This window comes from Ascidiella aspersa, chromosome 6 (assembly GCF_963924565.1).
Source record: "Ascidiella aspersa chromosome 6, kaAscAspe10.2, whole genome shotgun sequence".
In the NCBI taxonomy this organism is placed as follows: domain Eukaryota; kingdom Metazoa; phylum Chordata; class Ascidiacea; order Phlebobranchia; family Ascidiidae; genus Ascidiella; species Ascidiella aspersa.
In genome coordinates, this window is record NC_139452.1 from 14,646 (window position 1) to 31,847 (window position 17,202).

General features: G+C 38.3%; 1 protein-coding gene across 1 annotated transcript; it reads right to left on the minus strand.

Annotated features, from left to right (window-relative positions):
- Window positions 1-9,990: 9,990 nt before the first annotated feature.
- On the minus strand, window positions 9,991-16,233 carry LOC146139019 (NF-kappa-B inhibitor alpha-like). Its single transcript, XM_083392040.1, has 8 exons — window positions 15,723-16,233; window positions 15,330-15,401; window positions 15,193-15,259; window positions 14,827-14,932; window positions 14,601-14,694; window positions 14,395-14,535; window positions 10,980-11,184; window positions 9,991-10,624 (listed from the first exon to the last, which is right to left on the minus strand). Exons 1-8 carry the CDS (start codon window positions 15,955-15,957, stop codon window positions 10,423-10,425), a joined length of 1,122 nt encoding a protein of 373 aa, XP_083248166.1. The 5' UTR covers window positions 15,958-16,233; the 3' UTR covers window positions 9,991-10,422.
- Window positions 16,234-17,202: the final 969 nt, after the last annotated feature.

Below are 17,202 nucleotides of genomic sequence, written 5' to 3' on the forward strand. Positions count from 1 at the left end.
AGGCTTTTTTCAGTTGTGTTGCACAACCCTTTCTCTTTTAAAATGAACAAAACGCATAACACAGATTTGTCTTTATAAATAGAAACACAATAAGTTACTGTGTTTTTTTAGCAAAGCTATATTATTAAAAAGAACCCGAAGTATTCGGGTCGCGAGACCTCGGTACTAGTAATTTTGTGTCGCGCCAAAAGGTATTTGCGGGCCCCTGTTCTAGGGGACGGGTGCCGACACACTAAAGCCGTCCTGCGCTAAGTTATGCACGCAGTGGGGTTATGGGACGCGGAGTCGAGACTGGGTCGCTACCGTGCTGTTCAGTAAACTATAGACCGCGAATAAAAATGCGAAGAACCAAACAACCCTAATGTAAATATAAAATAACCCTGTAGTTAAATAAAATAACCCGGTATTTGGCCAACACTTTGTTTTCCTAGTACTTTTGTCACTCTAAAATTGACTTTGATGTGATAAACCCACTTTTTATCCTACGATTTAGCTGTTTTGAAGAAGGCGACTGTAATGCATGTACAACCGCCTGAAAATGGAAATTCATGACCCACTTTTGGAAACCGACCAAGGAGGTAAGAAATAGATACTTTTACTTCGAAGCTTCGTCAAGTAAAGACACTAAATAATTTTCATGAGGGAAAATATAGTTCTAAGAATGCTTTCGCTATTCGGATACATTCCAGTAACCTACCGCCAAAGATCTTTAATGTAAAATATTTTGTCCATCTTCCAACAGTGACGCCATCTAGCGTTTCGCGGCAATAGTGGTGCAACAACGGCTTTTTTGCATAAATTAGGCACAATATTTTTGGCCTGAAAACTTTGAATAAATCTTTGCTTCAAAAGTAATGAAATGCAGACGGACGGAGCGTACCGTTTAATTTCTAATATTGTTGTTTCTTGTTGACAAAAATAAAAATCGCCAACTAATCATGGTCTAAATCAGGGTGGTCCAAGGTTGACAGCATCGCGGGCCACAATATTTCTTTGATATACTTGGCGGGCCACATAAAGCAGGCTATGTATGCGGCATGCGTGCTAGGAGCGATCAACGAGTTTCGTTAGGTCATGAAATGTTTAAAGATGGCGACAAAAAGCATCGTCAAAAAGTAATGTGATAATGAGACTACTGGCAAAATGGTGCGCGCGAGGCGCGAAAAAATTGCGTATTTGACGAAACAGAATACTGCATTTATAAGCGTACAATGTTTTTTAACTGGATAAATTTGTCTAGAATTGAACGATGGAAATGTCCAGGGCGTTAACCTTTAGTCACATGCCAGTGAAATCCTGTAAAACAATACTTTGCCGAAGCGCTATATATTTCATCGTTCATTTACCTTAAAGGGATGGCAAAAAAAGTAATTTATATAGGGTCGAACTTTTTATATTATGTTTACCGGTAAATTAAAAAGACGTGAAACAAAACGCTAACGTAACCTACAAGTTAGCAAAACAGCTATTTCAGAAAGTTCCATGCGTACTGCGACTTTCTAACCGGTCTAACACAATACCAAAATTAGGCGTTCTTGGCACCACTGGATTAAAACTTGATGGGCGATAAACCGGTTAATTTATTTAATAATGTAACTAGGCCTATAACCAAACAATTGTAATATGTTTGCTGATCGTCGGTCAGTTATATTTCTTTGATTAAACCCTCAACTTTACGTATTACAATAATTTAACAGTTTTTCGCGGGCCATAAAAAAATGATGTCGCGGGCCACATGTGGCCCGCGGGCCTGGGTTTGGACCTCCCTGGTCTAAAAAGCCTTGGCCTGGGCGCGGAGCAAGGGCATTATAGCAGCACGTATGGAATGTCCAAGCTGTAAGATCCAAATGGAACAAAAAGTTTTGCGATCGTCCCAAGACGGATTGGTTTGGCGCTGTCCAAAACGAGTAAGTTAGTTAATAAGATAACTATTAAATGCCCGTGGTTATTAGACTCTTCAAGCGTATATTTTAAACTTGATTTAATTGTGTCAAATAACTGCATTATTGGTTGTCATTAGATATAACGAGATTACGCACACTATCCTAATAAAACATGGATGCTTTTGTTAAACGATGTTATTATGTTCTTGATATCTAGTAATTTGTTATGAATTACATCGGTATCCAAACTATCTTTTTAAAACCTGTACTTTGGAAACCACGCTTTGTTAGTGTAAACAAATTTTTTTTTTTTTTATAGAATTCTAGAAAAATTTTCTCTTTGAGAAAAGGTCGACCTGGAAACACTTTTCGAGTTGGTGTACCATTGGTCATTTAAATCTTCAACTATAGATATTCTCCGCCACACTGCCCTGTCAAAACAAACTGTTACAGATTGGCGAAATTTCTTGAGAGAAGTATAACTACTATGTTTATCGTTTTGTGTGTTTTTGCGTATGTATATGTGTGTGTGTGTGTGTGTGTATGTGTGTGTGTGTGTGTGTGTGTTAAAGTTTTATAAAAATTATGTTTTTTCACAGATTTGTTCAGAAGATTTAATGGCTACAAGGGCCATGATAGGCGGCGTCGGCCACGTCGTTGCAATCGACGAATCGCTGGTGGCTCGGCGTAAGCCAAGCGCCAATGCGCAGGCACGGCCAATACCCCAATTGTGGGTATTTGGCGGCGTCGACATTGATACCAAGTGAGTTCATTTAATACCATCAACTTACCGTATACACATGTTTGTTGCGATATCACTGCATTTTATTCATGTTTTTCAAGAGAATGCTTCATGCAAATTGTCGAAAAACGGGACCGCGCCACCCTACAGCCAATTATATTGGAAAACATCGAGCCAGGCACCACAATATGGTCCGACATGTGGCGCGCCTACGACAACTTGTCCTGTAAGTTTAAAACAATGTAGGGTTTTTAGCTTTAGCTGCTGCGCTATATTCGTTTATAAAAAAATAATTGATGAGATAATACTTTTTTCCAGCTATAGGGTTCCAGCACGAGACGGTGAACCATTCAATAGAATTTGTATCACCAGCTGGGGTTCACACAAACCATATTGAAAGTTTGTGGTGTGCAGCAAAACGCTACATAAAAAGTATGAACGGCGCTCCGGCACATCTCATTCCAGGCTACCTAGATGAGTTTATGTGGCGCCGGCAGCGCGACCCGGATCGCTATTTTGAGGACATTTTGGCAGCCATCGCCAGAAATCCTAAATACAGTTTTTAAATGTGCAAAATTTTGTTTCACTGTCAAACAGATAATCCAACAGCTAAGTTCCATTATAAGGTAGTCAGAGATGTTAGTATAAACTTCAAAATACTTTTACTTGCGCACGTCAATGCAATTTCCTATGCGGCCGTAGATATTCCAGCCAAATTACCCTCAAAGAATGGACTCACGTTTTAAGAATAGAATAAGGCTACCCCAAGACTCGACCAGAGTTTCTGTGCTGCCACCTAGTGGCAAGAGATTTATAATATAGGGTACGCTAAGAGTTCCGCTAGGCGTTGCACCATGCATATAGGGGTTTGTTTTTGCTCTCGCTGTACAGAAGAGGGTTGGCTCTTTCTGACGGTGTGTTTATCATTAGGGTAGACCCAGCACAAGGGCAACTATACAATTCTAAATTCGGGCAAAAAGCCGAAATATTGTGGTAGGATTCTAGACTTGCGCACGTCAATGCAATTTTCTATGCTAGGCGGCCGTAGATATTCCAGCCAAATTACCCTCAAAGAATGGACTCTGTAAAGAAAGGCTAATGCACTAAGCACTCATAGTTACGTTTTAGGAATAGAATAAGGCTACCCCAAGACTTGACCAGAGTTTCTGTGCTGCCACCTAGTGGCAAGAGATTTATAATATAGGGTACGCTAAGAGTTCCGCTAGGCGTCGCACCATGCATATAGGGATTTGTTTTTGCTCTCGCTGTACAGAAGAGGGTTGGTTTTTTCTGACGGTGTGTTTATCATTAGGGCAGACCCAGCACAAGGGCAGCTACACAATTCTAAATTCGGGCAAAAAGCCGAAATATTGTGGTAGGATTCTAGACTTGCGCACGTCAATGCAATTTCGTATGCTAGGCGGCCGTAGATATTCCATCAAAATTACCCCCAAAGAATCGACTCTGTAAAGAAAGGCTAATGCACTAAGCACTTATAGTTACGTTTCAAGAATAGAATAAGGCTACCTCAAGACTCGATCGGAGTTTCTGTGCTGCCACCTAGTGGCAAATATTTTATAATATAGGGTACGCTAAGAGTTCCGCTAGGCGTCGCACCATGCATATAGGGGTTTATTTTTGCTCTCGCTGTACAGAAGAGGGTTGGCTCTTTCTGACGGTGTGTTTATCATTAGGGTAGACCCAGCACAAAGGCAACTACACAATTCTAAATTTTCGGGCAAAATGCAAACATATATGACCGTGAACCTTCAATAAAATACGCCAGGTGTCGCCACTTGCAAGATAATACCCCCTGTACAAATTTATTGGGAAAATGCTTTGACCTTTGGAAAAATATGGCCAGCCTAACCAGCTTTATTGTTACCTTTGGAATTTGCATTTTAAAAACTAAATTTTGCTACTGTACCTCCTGCCGCTAAAAAAAAAAAAAAAAAAAAAAAAAGTGGTAGGATTCTAGACCAGCGCCTTATTAACTTCCTAAAATTTACAAGCTTAATACGACTAATCATTACAACTAACTACTACAAAAATACCCAATTTACAGTTATGAACTGAAAGTTAACAACTTGCGCCATGTGCTTTTCGCTAGCAACATTTTGCGAAACTAGAAGGAAAAACGGTAACATTGTTACGTCATCAACATAGAAATTAAATCTCGTTTCTCGCTTTAACAGTGACAATATGTTGATATGTCTAAATATTTTATATAAAATAATCTGTTGTTTTTCTATAAATGCGTGTGAACTTGATAACACATAAAATTAAAAAGGCATGTGCGTAAATTCAGCTGTTTTAAAATCGCCCTAGTGCAGTGGTTCTCAAACTTTTTTTGTTGCGACGCCTCTGGAAAAGTTTTCTGGACTTGCGACGCACCCGAAAATAAAAGTTAATGAGAAAACTTATTATTTAAGTTGTTTTATTGATACAACAACAAAAAGCAATGTATATTATTGAATGTGGCGTGAGGGCTTGTTTGATTTTACAAGTTCATTGAATTTCGGGAGAATTTTTGAAATTACCACACGCATTTCTCTTTCTGTGTTAATTCGTGATTGATATTTGCTTTTATCAACGCCAAGGCAGAAAATCCTGCTTCACGTAAATATATGGCTACCATATTTTCAGCACCCAAAAAGAGGACATTTTTTTGCCTGTAAGTAAAACGAAAGTAGAATTGTTAAGTTTGAGAAAAACGTGCCATATCCACAAGTAATGTATTCAGCTTCGAAATTATTACGTCCTTTTCTGAAAAAGGGTACTTCTGGCGTAGCTCATCAGTAAACAGAGTTTCGGCATTTTAATTTATAGCTTATTTTGCTTTATGGTTGTCTATATCTAAACAATAATAAAGAAAAATGAAAGCATCTGCTGAAAACCACCTATATGCCAGTGGTTCTTAACCTGACCTTTTTCCAGCCGCGCCCACCTTTCGTAATTTTCCTATGTCTTGCGCTTCCACTCCCCCACCTACGAAAAGCAATTCGGTATTTTCAATTAAACATTACTGAGAAAACGTGAAAATAGTGATTTTCATGTCGGTCGCGCGAAGCGCGAAAAAATGAGCTTAATTGGTTGAATTGGCGCTAAACTGTAAATTCAGGAGGTAAAAATAGTTCGAACGGTGGATGAGTTTTGTCGTTTATCTATAACTTAGCAAAATTGTATTTAAATATGGCCGGTATACAATGGCACTCAAAGAGACTTTGTGCTAAAAAAGTTGACAAACGTAGAAAAACAAGGTTCGCGCGGAACGCGAAAATTTTTGGCAGTTTCAATATTCAAGTTGACAAAAAAGAGTTTCTACAGCGCTGTAGGAGTGGTGGACAACCCAACGAAAACATTAGAATCATTGCATAAAATTTAACTTAGAGCTCGCGCCCCCCGGTTAAGAACCGCTGTTGTACACTAACTATAGACAAGCTTCTGTAAGAAATAAGAACATAGCCACTAGGCCTGCAAAACTTTTATACCTTTGCTTTATTATTGGGCCTTTTTAGATGTGAGGTTCTGTTGCCATTTTTCTGGCGCAATGTTTGTAAAAACAATCAAGAAGGTAGGGCTGGTAGGGCAATTTGTTGGAAAACCTGTTTTAAACCAGCAATTCAGCATGTTTCATGGATACAGTATATTTTCGGGAATAAATACAACGTATCGCCGAAAATTCTTGTTAAAAGTATAAGCAAGTAACTCCAAATGCAAAAAAAGAGGACATTTGAACATTTTTGAGCGTCCTCGGAGGACCATTCAGTTTTCTTGAGAAAAGAGGACAAATCCTCCTAAAAGAGGACATATGGTAGCCCTACATAAATACGACATGGCGAATGGGATAATAATTCGTAGTGCTTTCTGCACCAAAGCTGGATAATCGGCATTCATTGAAATCCAAAAAGTTTGCCGATTTCCTAAATTAAACATCCTTTTCAGGGAATTGTCACAGGAATCGTCAATGTAGGCTTCTTTTTCTTGTGCAGTAAAAGAAGATAGTAGGTTGGACAAAAGGGTCACGGATCCATTCGTAGTTCGATAAAATTTCGAGAAAGTATTTTGAAAATTACGACTCGAGCTTGGACAATTGTTGCCCAAATATGCTTTGCAAATTTAAAGGCAGCGTCATACTTTTCTTTTCAAGCAAATTGGACAATATTAGAGTATTAAGAGCTTCCAGACAGGTTCGCTTCATCATAAGCTAACTTGAAATTAAACAATGTTACTGCTGTATAAAAGGCTATTGTTGCGTAACAATGCATTAATAAACATGCAAGGAATCAAAACTTTTAAACAGTTAAATCAAATCGATTAAACAGCACAGAACAATTTTAGTCCAACTGATTTTCGAAAAAGTTAAAAAAATAAACTGAGTTCTGCAACGAAACGAAACTATTCTGCGACGCCCTTGGGAAATTGAAACGACGCACCAGGGCGTCGCGACGCACAGTTTGAGAACCACTGCCCTAGTGGATCGCAAATCATAGATTCCTAGTATTGCTTAAAATCTGCTAATACCTTACAACAATTACGTCTATTACGTCACACGCTTGCTTGTTTTCTGTTGCTAATGCTGCTGTTTGTTTTTATTGTTAACTACTTTTGTTGCTGACTGATTAAGTAGCTGTAGGTAATTCGTTAACGAGTAATTCTATTTGAATAAGATACGAGTTTTAAAATTTGAACGCAGGTAATTACGCCACTGACCCAATAATAGTTCGGTTAGTTAAATTGCTAGAGTGGTGACTGTACTGTATTATTGGTTTCCTGATTTCGTTTGTATTCAGAAATCGCATTTATTGGACGCATTAAAGCACGACAATTGGAATCCTGCCTGAAAGCGAGTTTACAAGTTACGACAGTAATAGAGAGCTCCTACGTATTACGACATCGTCGCCTTAACAGCTCCCCATCGGGCATTTATCCAGGATGTTTCTTCATTTGTAAAAACAAAACTTTGTGGAGTAAATTGGCCCATAGATTTATTGCTGCTCATGAATCTTGTACAAGTTTGTGGTAAAGCACAAAAGCTGTGCGTTTATCTTGTCAAATTTTTTGGTTGGACTTAGAAGTGTTACTTACCTTACAATGGCGAAATTGTAAATACGTTTAAATCATATAAATGCTTGTTTGGCAGAAACTGGAGCCAGGAGGGTCCGTGGTCACAAATAGAAGGCTGTGACACAAACACTTGCGGAAAGCGACATGAATATGATTGTTTATGGTTTTGTAATTAAAATAAGGCCGACATACTATGGGTGTTTAATTTTTTAACCTGATGTTATGTTTTTTAACCTGATGTTCTGCAATTTTTTAACCCTGAAGTATTCACGCAAAGCGCCACAAAATACATTCATGTAGATTACGATGGCGAAAACTTTTATTGTTAAGAGTTCCATGAAACGGAGCCCTTGGTTGTCAAGGCAAAACTACCAAGAAAGTCAAAAGTGCGACTATTTTTATGGTTAAATAACCCAAAATCAGTTGCATTACCCCGTGCCTTATAGTTTGGGACAGAGCCAGTGTTGGATTTCTCGCGTTTGCTTCCAAAATTAGGTACGGGTGGTGGGAAGGTTGTCCAAAAACGTAACATCGCCTTGCTGACGTATTGTCATTGTTTCTTTTATTGTTTTGTTGGAGAGCAGTTATTTTGTCTAGTTTACAGTGTTTTGTAACGAAAGGCTACTTTGCTCTTCAAAGGGAAAAGTTAACTACTTAGCATTGCCGCTAAGAACTTGTTTACTGATTAGTTTGTGTTTTGTGATCTGAAACTGTGAATAACCGGCGCCATTTTCAACGTAGCTCAGTTAAGTGATATCATTTCTGTGTAAAAACCTTTAGAGTAATTTTGATTTTTGAGTAATTTTGAAGGCTGTTTACCCAAAAATACGCTAACCCAAATAATGTTTGTTGTGACCAGCGCAAAAACCGGTTTCGACTCCCACTCCTTTACAAGTAGTTCAAAAACTGAAGTTCAGTAACCGGATATATCTTCAGAATTTACTCTACTGTAAACGGTTTTAGCAATAAACTATATTGTAGTTTTGCAGATCTATTTACAGTAGTGCGAATATCGAAGTTCGGTAAACGGGCGAGCCGGGCAAATAGCTCTTCGGATTTCGAATACTCTGTATGCTGAACATAAATTAACGACTTGGACAGAAGATCATAGTTGATTTGTTAGTTGTTACTTGTTGATTTTTCGTCCATTGTTTTTTTTTTATAGAAAACCGCGCTACCAAAAAAGACGCGCGAAAAAATATAAATCATATTTGGATTTTCTTTCTCCCTTAAAACAATCGAAATATCGCTTTAAAACATGCAAGTTTAGTCGCACGAGGTCGCTAGAGCGCAGCTACGCGTTGTTTTTAGCTGAATAACTTTGACGAGTTCCGCTATGGAATAATTTGATACAAGGCCAGTAAAAAACAACTTTGAGTTAACAATTTTCTGAACACAAAATAAATTCCTTGACGTTTTTTAGTCAAAACGTATTTAAGAAAGAAAAAATGCGTTAAATTTCTCCTATTTAAAAAAACAAGTGGTATACTACAAATTATCTTAGTTTGTGATTTAATAACTAAGTTACCCTCTTTCGAAAGCGTTTATTTTCTCATAATTTGTGTGAACACGGTTAAACCATCTGCTAAATATTCACACAAAGTCGGTTTATCCGTGAATTTGTCGATGAAATGGATTTTGTTTGGAGTGAGCAGATTGTTTCAAATTCCTGGCGGTGAGATAAAAAAACGATCTGGTAAAGTGCGGAAAGTCCCAGGAGCCAGTCGTGCGTTAAGTAAGCAGGCAGCTTGGAACCTACGTGAGACAAATATTTACAAATCCTGCAGCAAACAAGCTCATCAGTGGATTATTTTCGAGCGGGTGAACGATCTTTGTGAAAACAAATATTTCAGACAAAATGTCGATTTGATAAGTCCCTGTATTTCTGTTGTTTAAAACTTCTGTTAAGCTTTTTTCTTGCGGCTGACTGTAAAGTTTTTTCCTAAATGCATTTATCGGTTTTCTCAAATAAGATTAAAAAGTGAACACGATTAGAAATAAATTAACAAAATGCGCTTCTAACAAAAGTCGGTGAATTTCCACGCTACACCGATGCGTAAAACATTCCCAGCTTAATAATTTTAAACATGCTGCGTTAAAAGTTGAGGTGGTACTGTTACATCACACTCGGTTATTGTGACGTGAATCATAATTCAGTAGGTCTGTTACGTCACAAGCGGAACGGTGTGACGTGTTGCATGTTATTAATTGGTTTCGGAAGGCATTGGGGGTTTTCACTTGATTAAAGTTCTCAACTTTGACGAGTTTCTTCGAACTAACAACTTTCAATCAATTACAAACTCGATTGGTTTTATTTATTTACAAACAAACAAACAATTTTGATGTTTCACAATATTTTGTACACAATAAAAAAACAAAAATTAAAAACGGAATAAACCTATTTGAAAAAAAGTAACAAATTTCACCCGAATGACGTCGAATTACTTGTTTTACGATAGAAGTGAAAAATGCAAATCATACACAGAATTTGGTTGAAATGAGAAACTGCCCGTAAGTATCGCCTCCAAATGATATTTATTGTTTGCAGACTGTTTTTTTGGCTTTTATAGCAAAATACCGGGTTTTGAAGTATTCGGTCGCTAGCACGTTAGTGAGGGGCTAACTACTTTAATCGCGCCTTGAATGAGCACCTCCCGCCTTGTGGTATGCGGTGCTGCGGCAGCCATGTGGTAAGCGGACTTCACCGCGTGTTTTTACAAAGGTGCTTAGTTAGTAAGAAGTGAGCGGCGATCTCCTGTACTGACGCTTCTCCGCATCTCTCAGTGTGTCCAGCAAACATCTGTTGTGTGAAGCGAGCTCGAACACGTCGTAGTCGTCCAATGTGATGAGGAATATGTCAGCTCCGTGTTCAAGCAGCAAGCGACATTCCTTGCGGAGGCCTTTGGCTGCTGCGAGGTGCAGGGCCGAACACCTGCAACAATACGTAACAATCAACAATCGGCTCGTTCTAGAACCTTTGTAACAATCAACAATCGGCTCGTTCTAGAACCTTTGTAACAATCAAGGCACATATGAACTGCATCAGTGGGCACCAAAACCAAATAATTAGCAACATTTAAATTAGGTGGTGGTTTAAGTTTAAGGAATTGATCAGCGATAACATAGAAGAAATATGTTCACTTAAAAGACAAAGTTTGTTAAACGAAAATAATCATAATCGCTTAAATTAAAGCAAATGTTTTGAGTTTAGCGTCGTGGAAAGCATTTTAATCAGCTTAAGTTTTTTGCCCCGCGGCGTCGAAAGCAGCTTTCGATAATAAACTTACTCGTCGTATGTGAGCGCGTTCGCGTCTACTTTGCTCTCCAACAAACATCTGCTAGCTTCATAGTTCCGACACTCGATGGCGTGGTGGAGCGCCGTTCTGCCAGACTTGACGTCACAGATGTTGACGTCACAATGAAGGTTACGGATGAGTAGTTTCATGACCTTGACGTGGTTGCGCATGGCCGCTAGGTGGAGTGGGGAGTAACCTGGTAAAACAAAGTTGTTTAAATAAAAGTAGAACGTTAAGCTACAACATATTGAGGCTAAACTGATGTAATGTTGTTGCCCACAACAAAAAGAAGGCGACAAACATATTTTTGGGACAGTAGATAGAAATCACTCTTCTGGTGTAAACTTAGTATAAAGCGACGTTTCGGCAGCAGATACCACCTCATCAGGGTTAATAATTTGGGACAGTTCAGTAATTATGCAACTTGCAATCCTCTTAAAAAAGTTAAGCTTAAAATACAACGATAAGTAACAAATAAGCAAATAAAAGTGACGAAGCAACTAAATAAGTCCAACGAAACATACGCGGACATTTATAAAAATACCACCGAGTAAAAATCCGAGTGACGCCCTAACACGTTAGCGGCAACATTTCTCGCTGGATTAAGCGAAAAAAAGGTCGCAGGTGCTGAGCGCAAAGAGGAGCGGGAGAAGAGTCGGAGCAATTGAGAGGGAGTGGGAGGAGTTCCCCGTCGCACAAGAGCGAGAAAAACCGCGGCGAAAAAAACCCGGAGCTCAGAGAGAGAAAAGTAGGAGGCTCTTACGCCCAGAGCTGGGGGATTCACGTTGGCGGCTGGAGGGAGTTTACGTCGGGAGTGGGGGGACGTCGCTATTTACTTGGTTTGGAATTAATTCTGCGCGTTGCGGGAAATTTCATCGACGCACGAGATCGATTAGAACAAAACGATTCCTTTCATTCCATAATTCAACGATTTGTCATTGAACGTTTGGAAAGTTGTGAATTTCTTGCCCGAACAACTAACGGACACCAAACACCAAACGAAGTGAGTTCACTCCCCTAAGTTTGACAAGAGCTTTGCTGTTTGGAAAAAAATCAAACTATCAGGTTGCAACTAAAACAGCTTCGACCAAGCGAAATTGATTGTTGGACACAAACGCGAGCCGGTTAAACAATAGAGCGAAAGTAGATGGTTTTATCAGCGCCTCAATGACACAAACAGACTTGTATGTAAATCGCGTTCCGAGAATATATTTGCATCAAATTAAAACCTTCAACCAAGTGCTTTATATGCTGAGCGAAAACCATCGTCCCTAGTCGCTAAAATAAACGATTACAATTTAACATCAGGCGTATATGAATAAAACAGAAGCTTTATAAACGCGCTGGTAAATTTCAAATGACCGCATATTTACATAAATTATCACAAATCTTGACCAACTAAAAATCGCTGGTGACCTTTGAAACGTCACAACCACACCTTGTCACGTAACAATGCCATCATGAACAATGCCTGAACGTGCGCGGGAATTCGGGTGTGGTGGCTTTGTGACGCAACAAAAGATTTAAAGGTATGTTCAAATGCTGGCAACTAAAATACATCACATAACACCAACTCATAACCCATTCAACCTTGTTGCGTTACTTGCTGAAGGTAGTGAGCTACGTTTAGTTGCTGAAGGTGATAAGCTGCTGACATCCTGGTCTGCATCCTATTCAGCGCAATACCAAGAATGGACGACGTGAGATTAATAATGCTTGAGATGCTTCCGACATCAACTGACACAACAACTTATAGAAACTCACAAATTTACAAACACCAAACGAAATAGTAGAAATCGTTTGAAAAAAGAGAATTTCTATAAAGCCAAGGTCGCAAATTTGCGCTAAACACGCGGGTTTGTTGACAATCGCGATAACAAAGGTGGTGTGATTGTTCAGCTATTGTTACAACACAATGACTAGTCACGAGCGCCGTTTCGCAATTCTTGGGGTTTTCCGTTTCACATCTAAGAAAGAGCTTTGACCAAACACAGCTATTTCCGCTTTCACAACTCACAGTTATAACAACAGATAACAAATTTTGTTAAAACATGTTTCCGAAAGACAATAGCGTTTTCTACTGATGTTGCCTAAAACCTTTAAAAATAGCAAATATAAATTAAAACTTTAACACATTTGTGAGAGGCATATTTGTAAAGTGAGTGTTGCTAATGTGCTTCCATACAAAGATAAGGAACTATTCGTCAAATAAAACACAAAATACACAACAATAAAGTCACAGGTTGTGAATATCAGTCGAACAAATTACAAACATTAAGTACAAATGACTTCACGACGCCATGAAGTACAGAGAAAAGTTTTATCAGAAGATCTGAGCAACTTTGCGTGTTTCCACGAATGCAAGCTTGGAACAGTTTTGGCCTTTTACACTTTTGCGCTATCATTGTGGTTAAGCAGGTGTGGGTTATGGAATAAGCTTTGTTGCACCTACATATTGTTATGTTGCTCTGTTGGCTTTCTCAACTACAAATGTCTATAAAATAGCAAATAAATCTTTCAAAAGATGCAAATTATATTGAGTATATATGAACACAACTACAACAAGCAACTACCTATGGGGTTTAGGCAACAGGCGGGAATATGTTCGCTCTTATTTAAGAAGGGGCAGAAGAAAAAAATCACAAGACAGTGCTTCATGGCATTTGACAATAGCCGGCATCAAACACCCTTTTTCACTTTTTTAAAATTAGTGTCATTCTTTTCAAAATTAACTTATAATTTATCCCATCAAAAAATTGACACTGAAACGTTTTGTGTTTGTTTTAATAAAATAATATTTATAGAAAAATGAAACAAATTAATATCCTTGTGAATTAAAAAAAGTTTACTGGCAAGGTTTAGGTGAGAATTGAGGAATTTGTGCGAGGATAATTCCATGTTGTTGCCACAAAATACAAAGATGCCTGAGGCAAGTTAATTGTAAGCTTCACACACGATCTTTCGTGGAGATGTCGCCTAAAATTGGAAGTTTTTAACGTGGAATTTCCCAAACGAAAAAGCCAGCTCACTCAAGTCAAACCAACATTAATTCTCACTGCGTCCAACATATTATTAAACTTTCTGAAACTAGAGAATTTAATTTTAATAGGCTGAAGATTTGGGGGATTTCTGACTAAACAACATTTGTTCTTATTGGAATCTTAGTTTATTATTACTAAAAAATAAATTCTTAAACAATTCTAAAACAAACTGATCATGCATTATGTTAAACAGAGTTTCACAAATACAAAAGTAAAAATAAAAATAGGAAAGAATAAAAAAATATTCCCACATGCATAATATGTGAAGCTATAGGAGTAACTTATAAAGTACATCGACAAAATTAAACATAAAAGCTTTAGATCTATGTTATTTTTCAGTAGTGATCAGTTTTGTCTGTTGTTACCTTCATAGTTTCGCTCGTTGACGTTTGTTGCGAGTGGCTTGCGAAGGTAGCCAGTGACCTCGTTGCTTGATATTGGTGATGTTAGCATGTCGACGTGGACAGGCAGACCTTGCTGGCACGCAAGATGTAAAGGTGTGTTGCCTGAAACAAGCCTATTGTAAGCACTGGTTGTGATCAGGTTATAAGCACACTGTAATAAAACTTACCTTCTCTGTCCTTGCAAGATGTTTTTGCTCCGTACACGACGAGACACCTCACTATCTGTGGTTGATCAGTTAACACAGCGAGATGCAGGGCCGTCTAAAAACAAAGCAAACCTCAAACTAGGGCTACATTTTTAATGGAATCTCTATTTTTACAAGATAAAATGACTTTAAGTCTTATTTCTGTAATAATCGTTTCACATATATTTCCTTAATGCTATGTATTTACCTGCTGTGATTCGTTGGCAAAGTTTAGCATGTCGGGAACCATACACGACTGTATCACATCAAACGCTAAGTTGCTTTTCTTTTGAATTATCGCCAGCTGGAGGTTCCTAGAAAACATGTTAAAGTCAGATATTTGTTCAATGTTCAAGGTTTTATTGTCCTTATAATACTTAGTGGGGGATATGCATACTTAAAACTTTGACAATGCCTGTATTCATTTAGTGGAAGGTATAAACCTTATAATTTTTAATTAATATCAGCTTTTTATATTATAAGTAATGGAAGGTTTTTGGCAAACATTTCAGCTTAGCATTTTATATCATTACCATTCAATGGTAAACAAAAACACGTTTCAAAATGAACTTACGTGTCGCCTTCTTCATCAGGTAGAAACCACTGAAGCATTTGCTTGATTAATTCCTCATTCTCTTGTTCTGAATAAACAAGTTTTTATTAAACAAGCGTTACAACAATTTTTGTTTAAGTAAGTGAATAAAGTAATACCTTGGACTTTTTCAACAAAACTGTCAGAAACTTCGTCAGGTAAGCCAGAATCAAGGCGGTCTTCTTGCGAAGCTAAACACAAGAAATTGTTGTTAAATTAAAATACATGTGGAAATAAAGTTAATTGCATGCTACCAGAACCTCCCACTGTTTATGTAATAGTGGTGTGTAACAGCTGATTAGGAATGTTAAGCCTAGTTTATCACCTTATTAGTATTCAACTTTTTGTCTAAAACCCCATAAACAGCTCATAACAGTGGTTCGGGGAAGCCTTATACCGACTTTTAACTATATATTTGTTACACACTGGAATATTGAAATCCTAAAATATAATAAATCTAGCAACAAGTAAAGAAAACACCAGCATATAATTCCACAATTATCGCAGCATACCTGACACTTTGCCTTGATCAGTTCTGCTTGGAATAGAGTTGTTCAGACTTATCAACCTTTCAGGGCAAATATCCGAGCCACTGCTAGTGAACCTTTCGCCAGAAAAGTTACCAGAATCCACAATCGAATAAATTCCGGAGTCCGAACGTTCTGAATTATCCACTATTTCCTTGTTCCAGCGGTTTTGTGGATCTTCATAATGTGAACTTTTGCTGTAATTCGTCTTTCGATCCATTTTAATGCACTTTTATCAATCAGTTATCACAACAACACTACACAATATAAAAACTGTGGGTTGAAATACGAGGTTACGGGTTGTAAATTATCGACCTCAACAAAGCTGCCTTACTCAAGATGGCCGACGTTCCACTAATGTCAATATCCTTTCCAGGTTTTCTACAAATGTTGCTTTTTTGACTCGAATATTCGCGCACAATCTCACAAAGTTATCGACTTAAGGCAAGTTATTGATCAAAACCTTTCTAGTTTTGTTCTTGAGTTGGTCGAGAGCTGTCTTTGTGCTGACTTAGTTACACAATAAGCTGGCATCTTGGTCGTTTGCCCGACCAACAGCTCGATGGTTTTCCCCGAGAAGCTTTTTACAGCGGCCAATTTAGGAGCAGAGTCGGTCTCTCTTTAATAAAAGCGCAGAGTGCGGGGAAGCCCGCTAGAAATGGCGGCCCACTGAATCATTGCTGGCTGACGGTTTCCTAAAACTTATACAAGTACTTGCTGTTTAGGCGAGAGCATAGTTTTGCGTGGATAACCTACAGTGATTCAGCGCAAAAAGTTTCGGCCATATTTATTTCGTCTCTTTGTCGCAACTATGTCCTTGTAGTAATAAGACACCTTTATTTATCAGTCACTTTGCTGACACACAAGTTAGAAATGTTTTCACACAGCTCAAAAACACCCGAATGTTCATATTTTGGTTGAAATTATCCAGTTGTTTAAACCCTAAACGCAAACATCCTTGGAATTAAAATCTGTACTTTTTCGCATTAGCCAACAAATGATTAGCCAACGAACCGCCCCTGGCTAACCTCTAAATTTCCACATAAAAATTTCCGCGAAATATTCCAACAAATCAACAATATTCTATGGGGATTTTTGTTTAATAGAGCCGAAGGCTGATTCATAAAAAAACACCTAAATTGAAAATTGTAGTGAGTAAGCTTTGGCGAGGTTTTGTCTCTGGTTTTCGCCGAAGCTGCTCGTTAAGGCTTAACATGGTTCTAATGGGCTCACGATATACGCAGGGTTAGGGCTGGGTCAACACGATTGTACACCCTCTGTGTATATTTCAGGACGCTCAATGACAAGGCAATTTGCATGGTTTTGACCAATCTAAACAACCACCGCTGCTAGTTGAACAAAGTAACAAGCCACTGCCGGTCAGCTCAGCAGGTCAAAGACAACTTAAGTGCGGTGATTTAGCGATTTAACGACAATATTTACTTTTTTATCACCTATTGAAAAA

Bases quoted from the DNA above. Each gene is read 5' to 3' on its own strand.
- LOC146139019 (XM_083392040.1), bottom strand. From the start codon at position 15,957: ATGGATCGAAAGACGAATTACAGCAAAAGTTCACATTATGAAGATCCA. The intron at 15,402-15,722 runs GTATGCTGCGAT...TCTTGTGTTTAG, and splicing joins TGATCAAGGCAAAGTGTCAG to CTTCGCAAGAAGACCGCCTT. The intron at 14,933-15,192 runs GTAAGTTCATTT...CATGTTTTCTAG, and splicing joins CCTGATGAAGAAGGCGACAC to GAACCTCCAGCTGGCGATAA.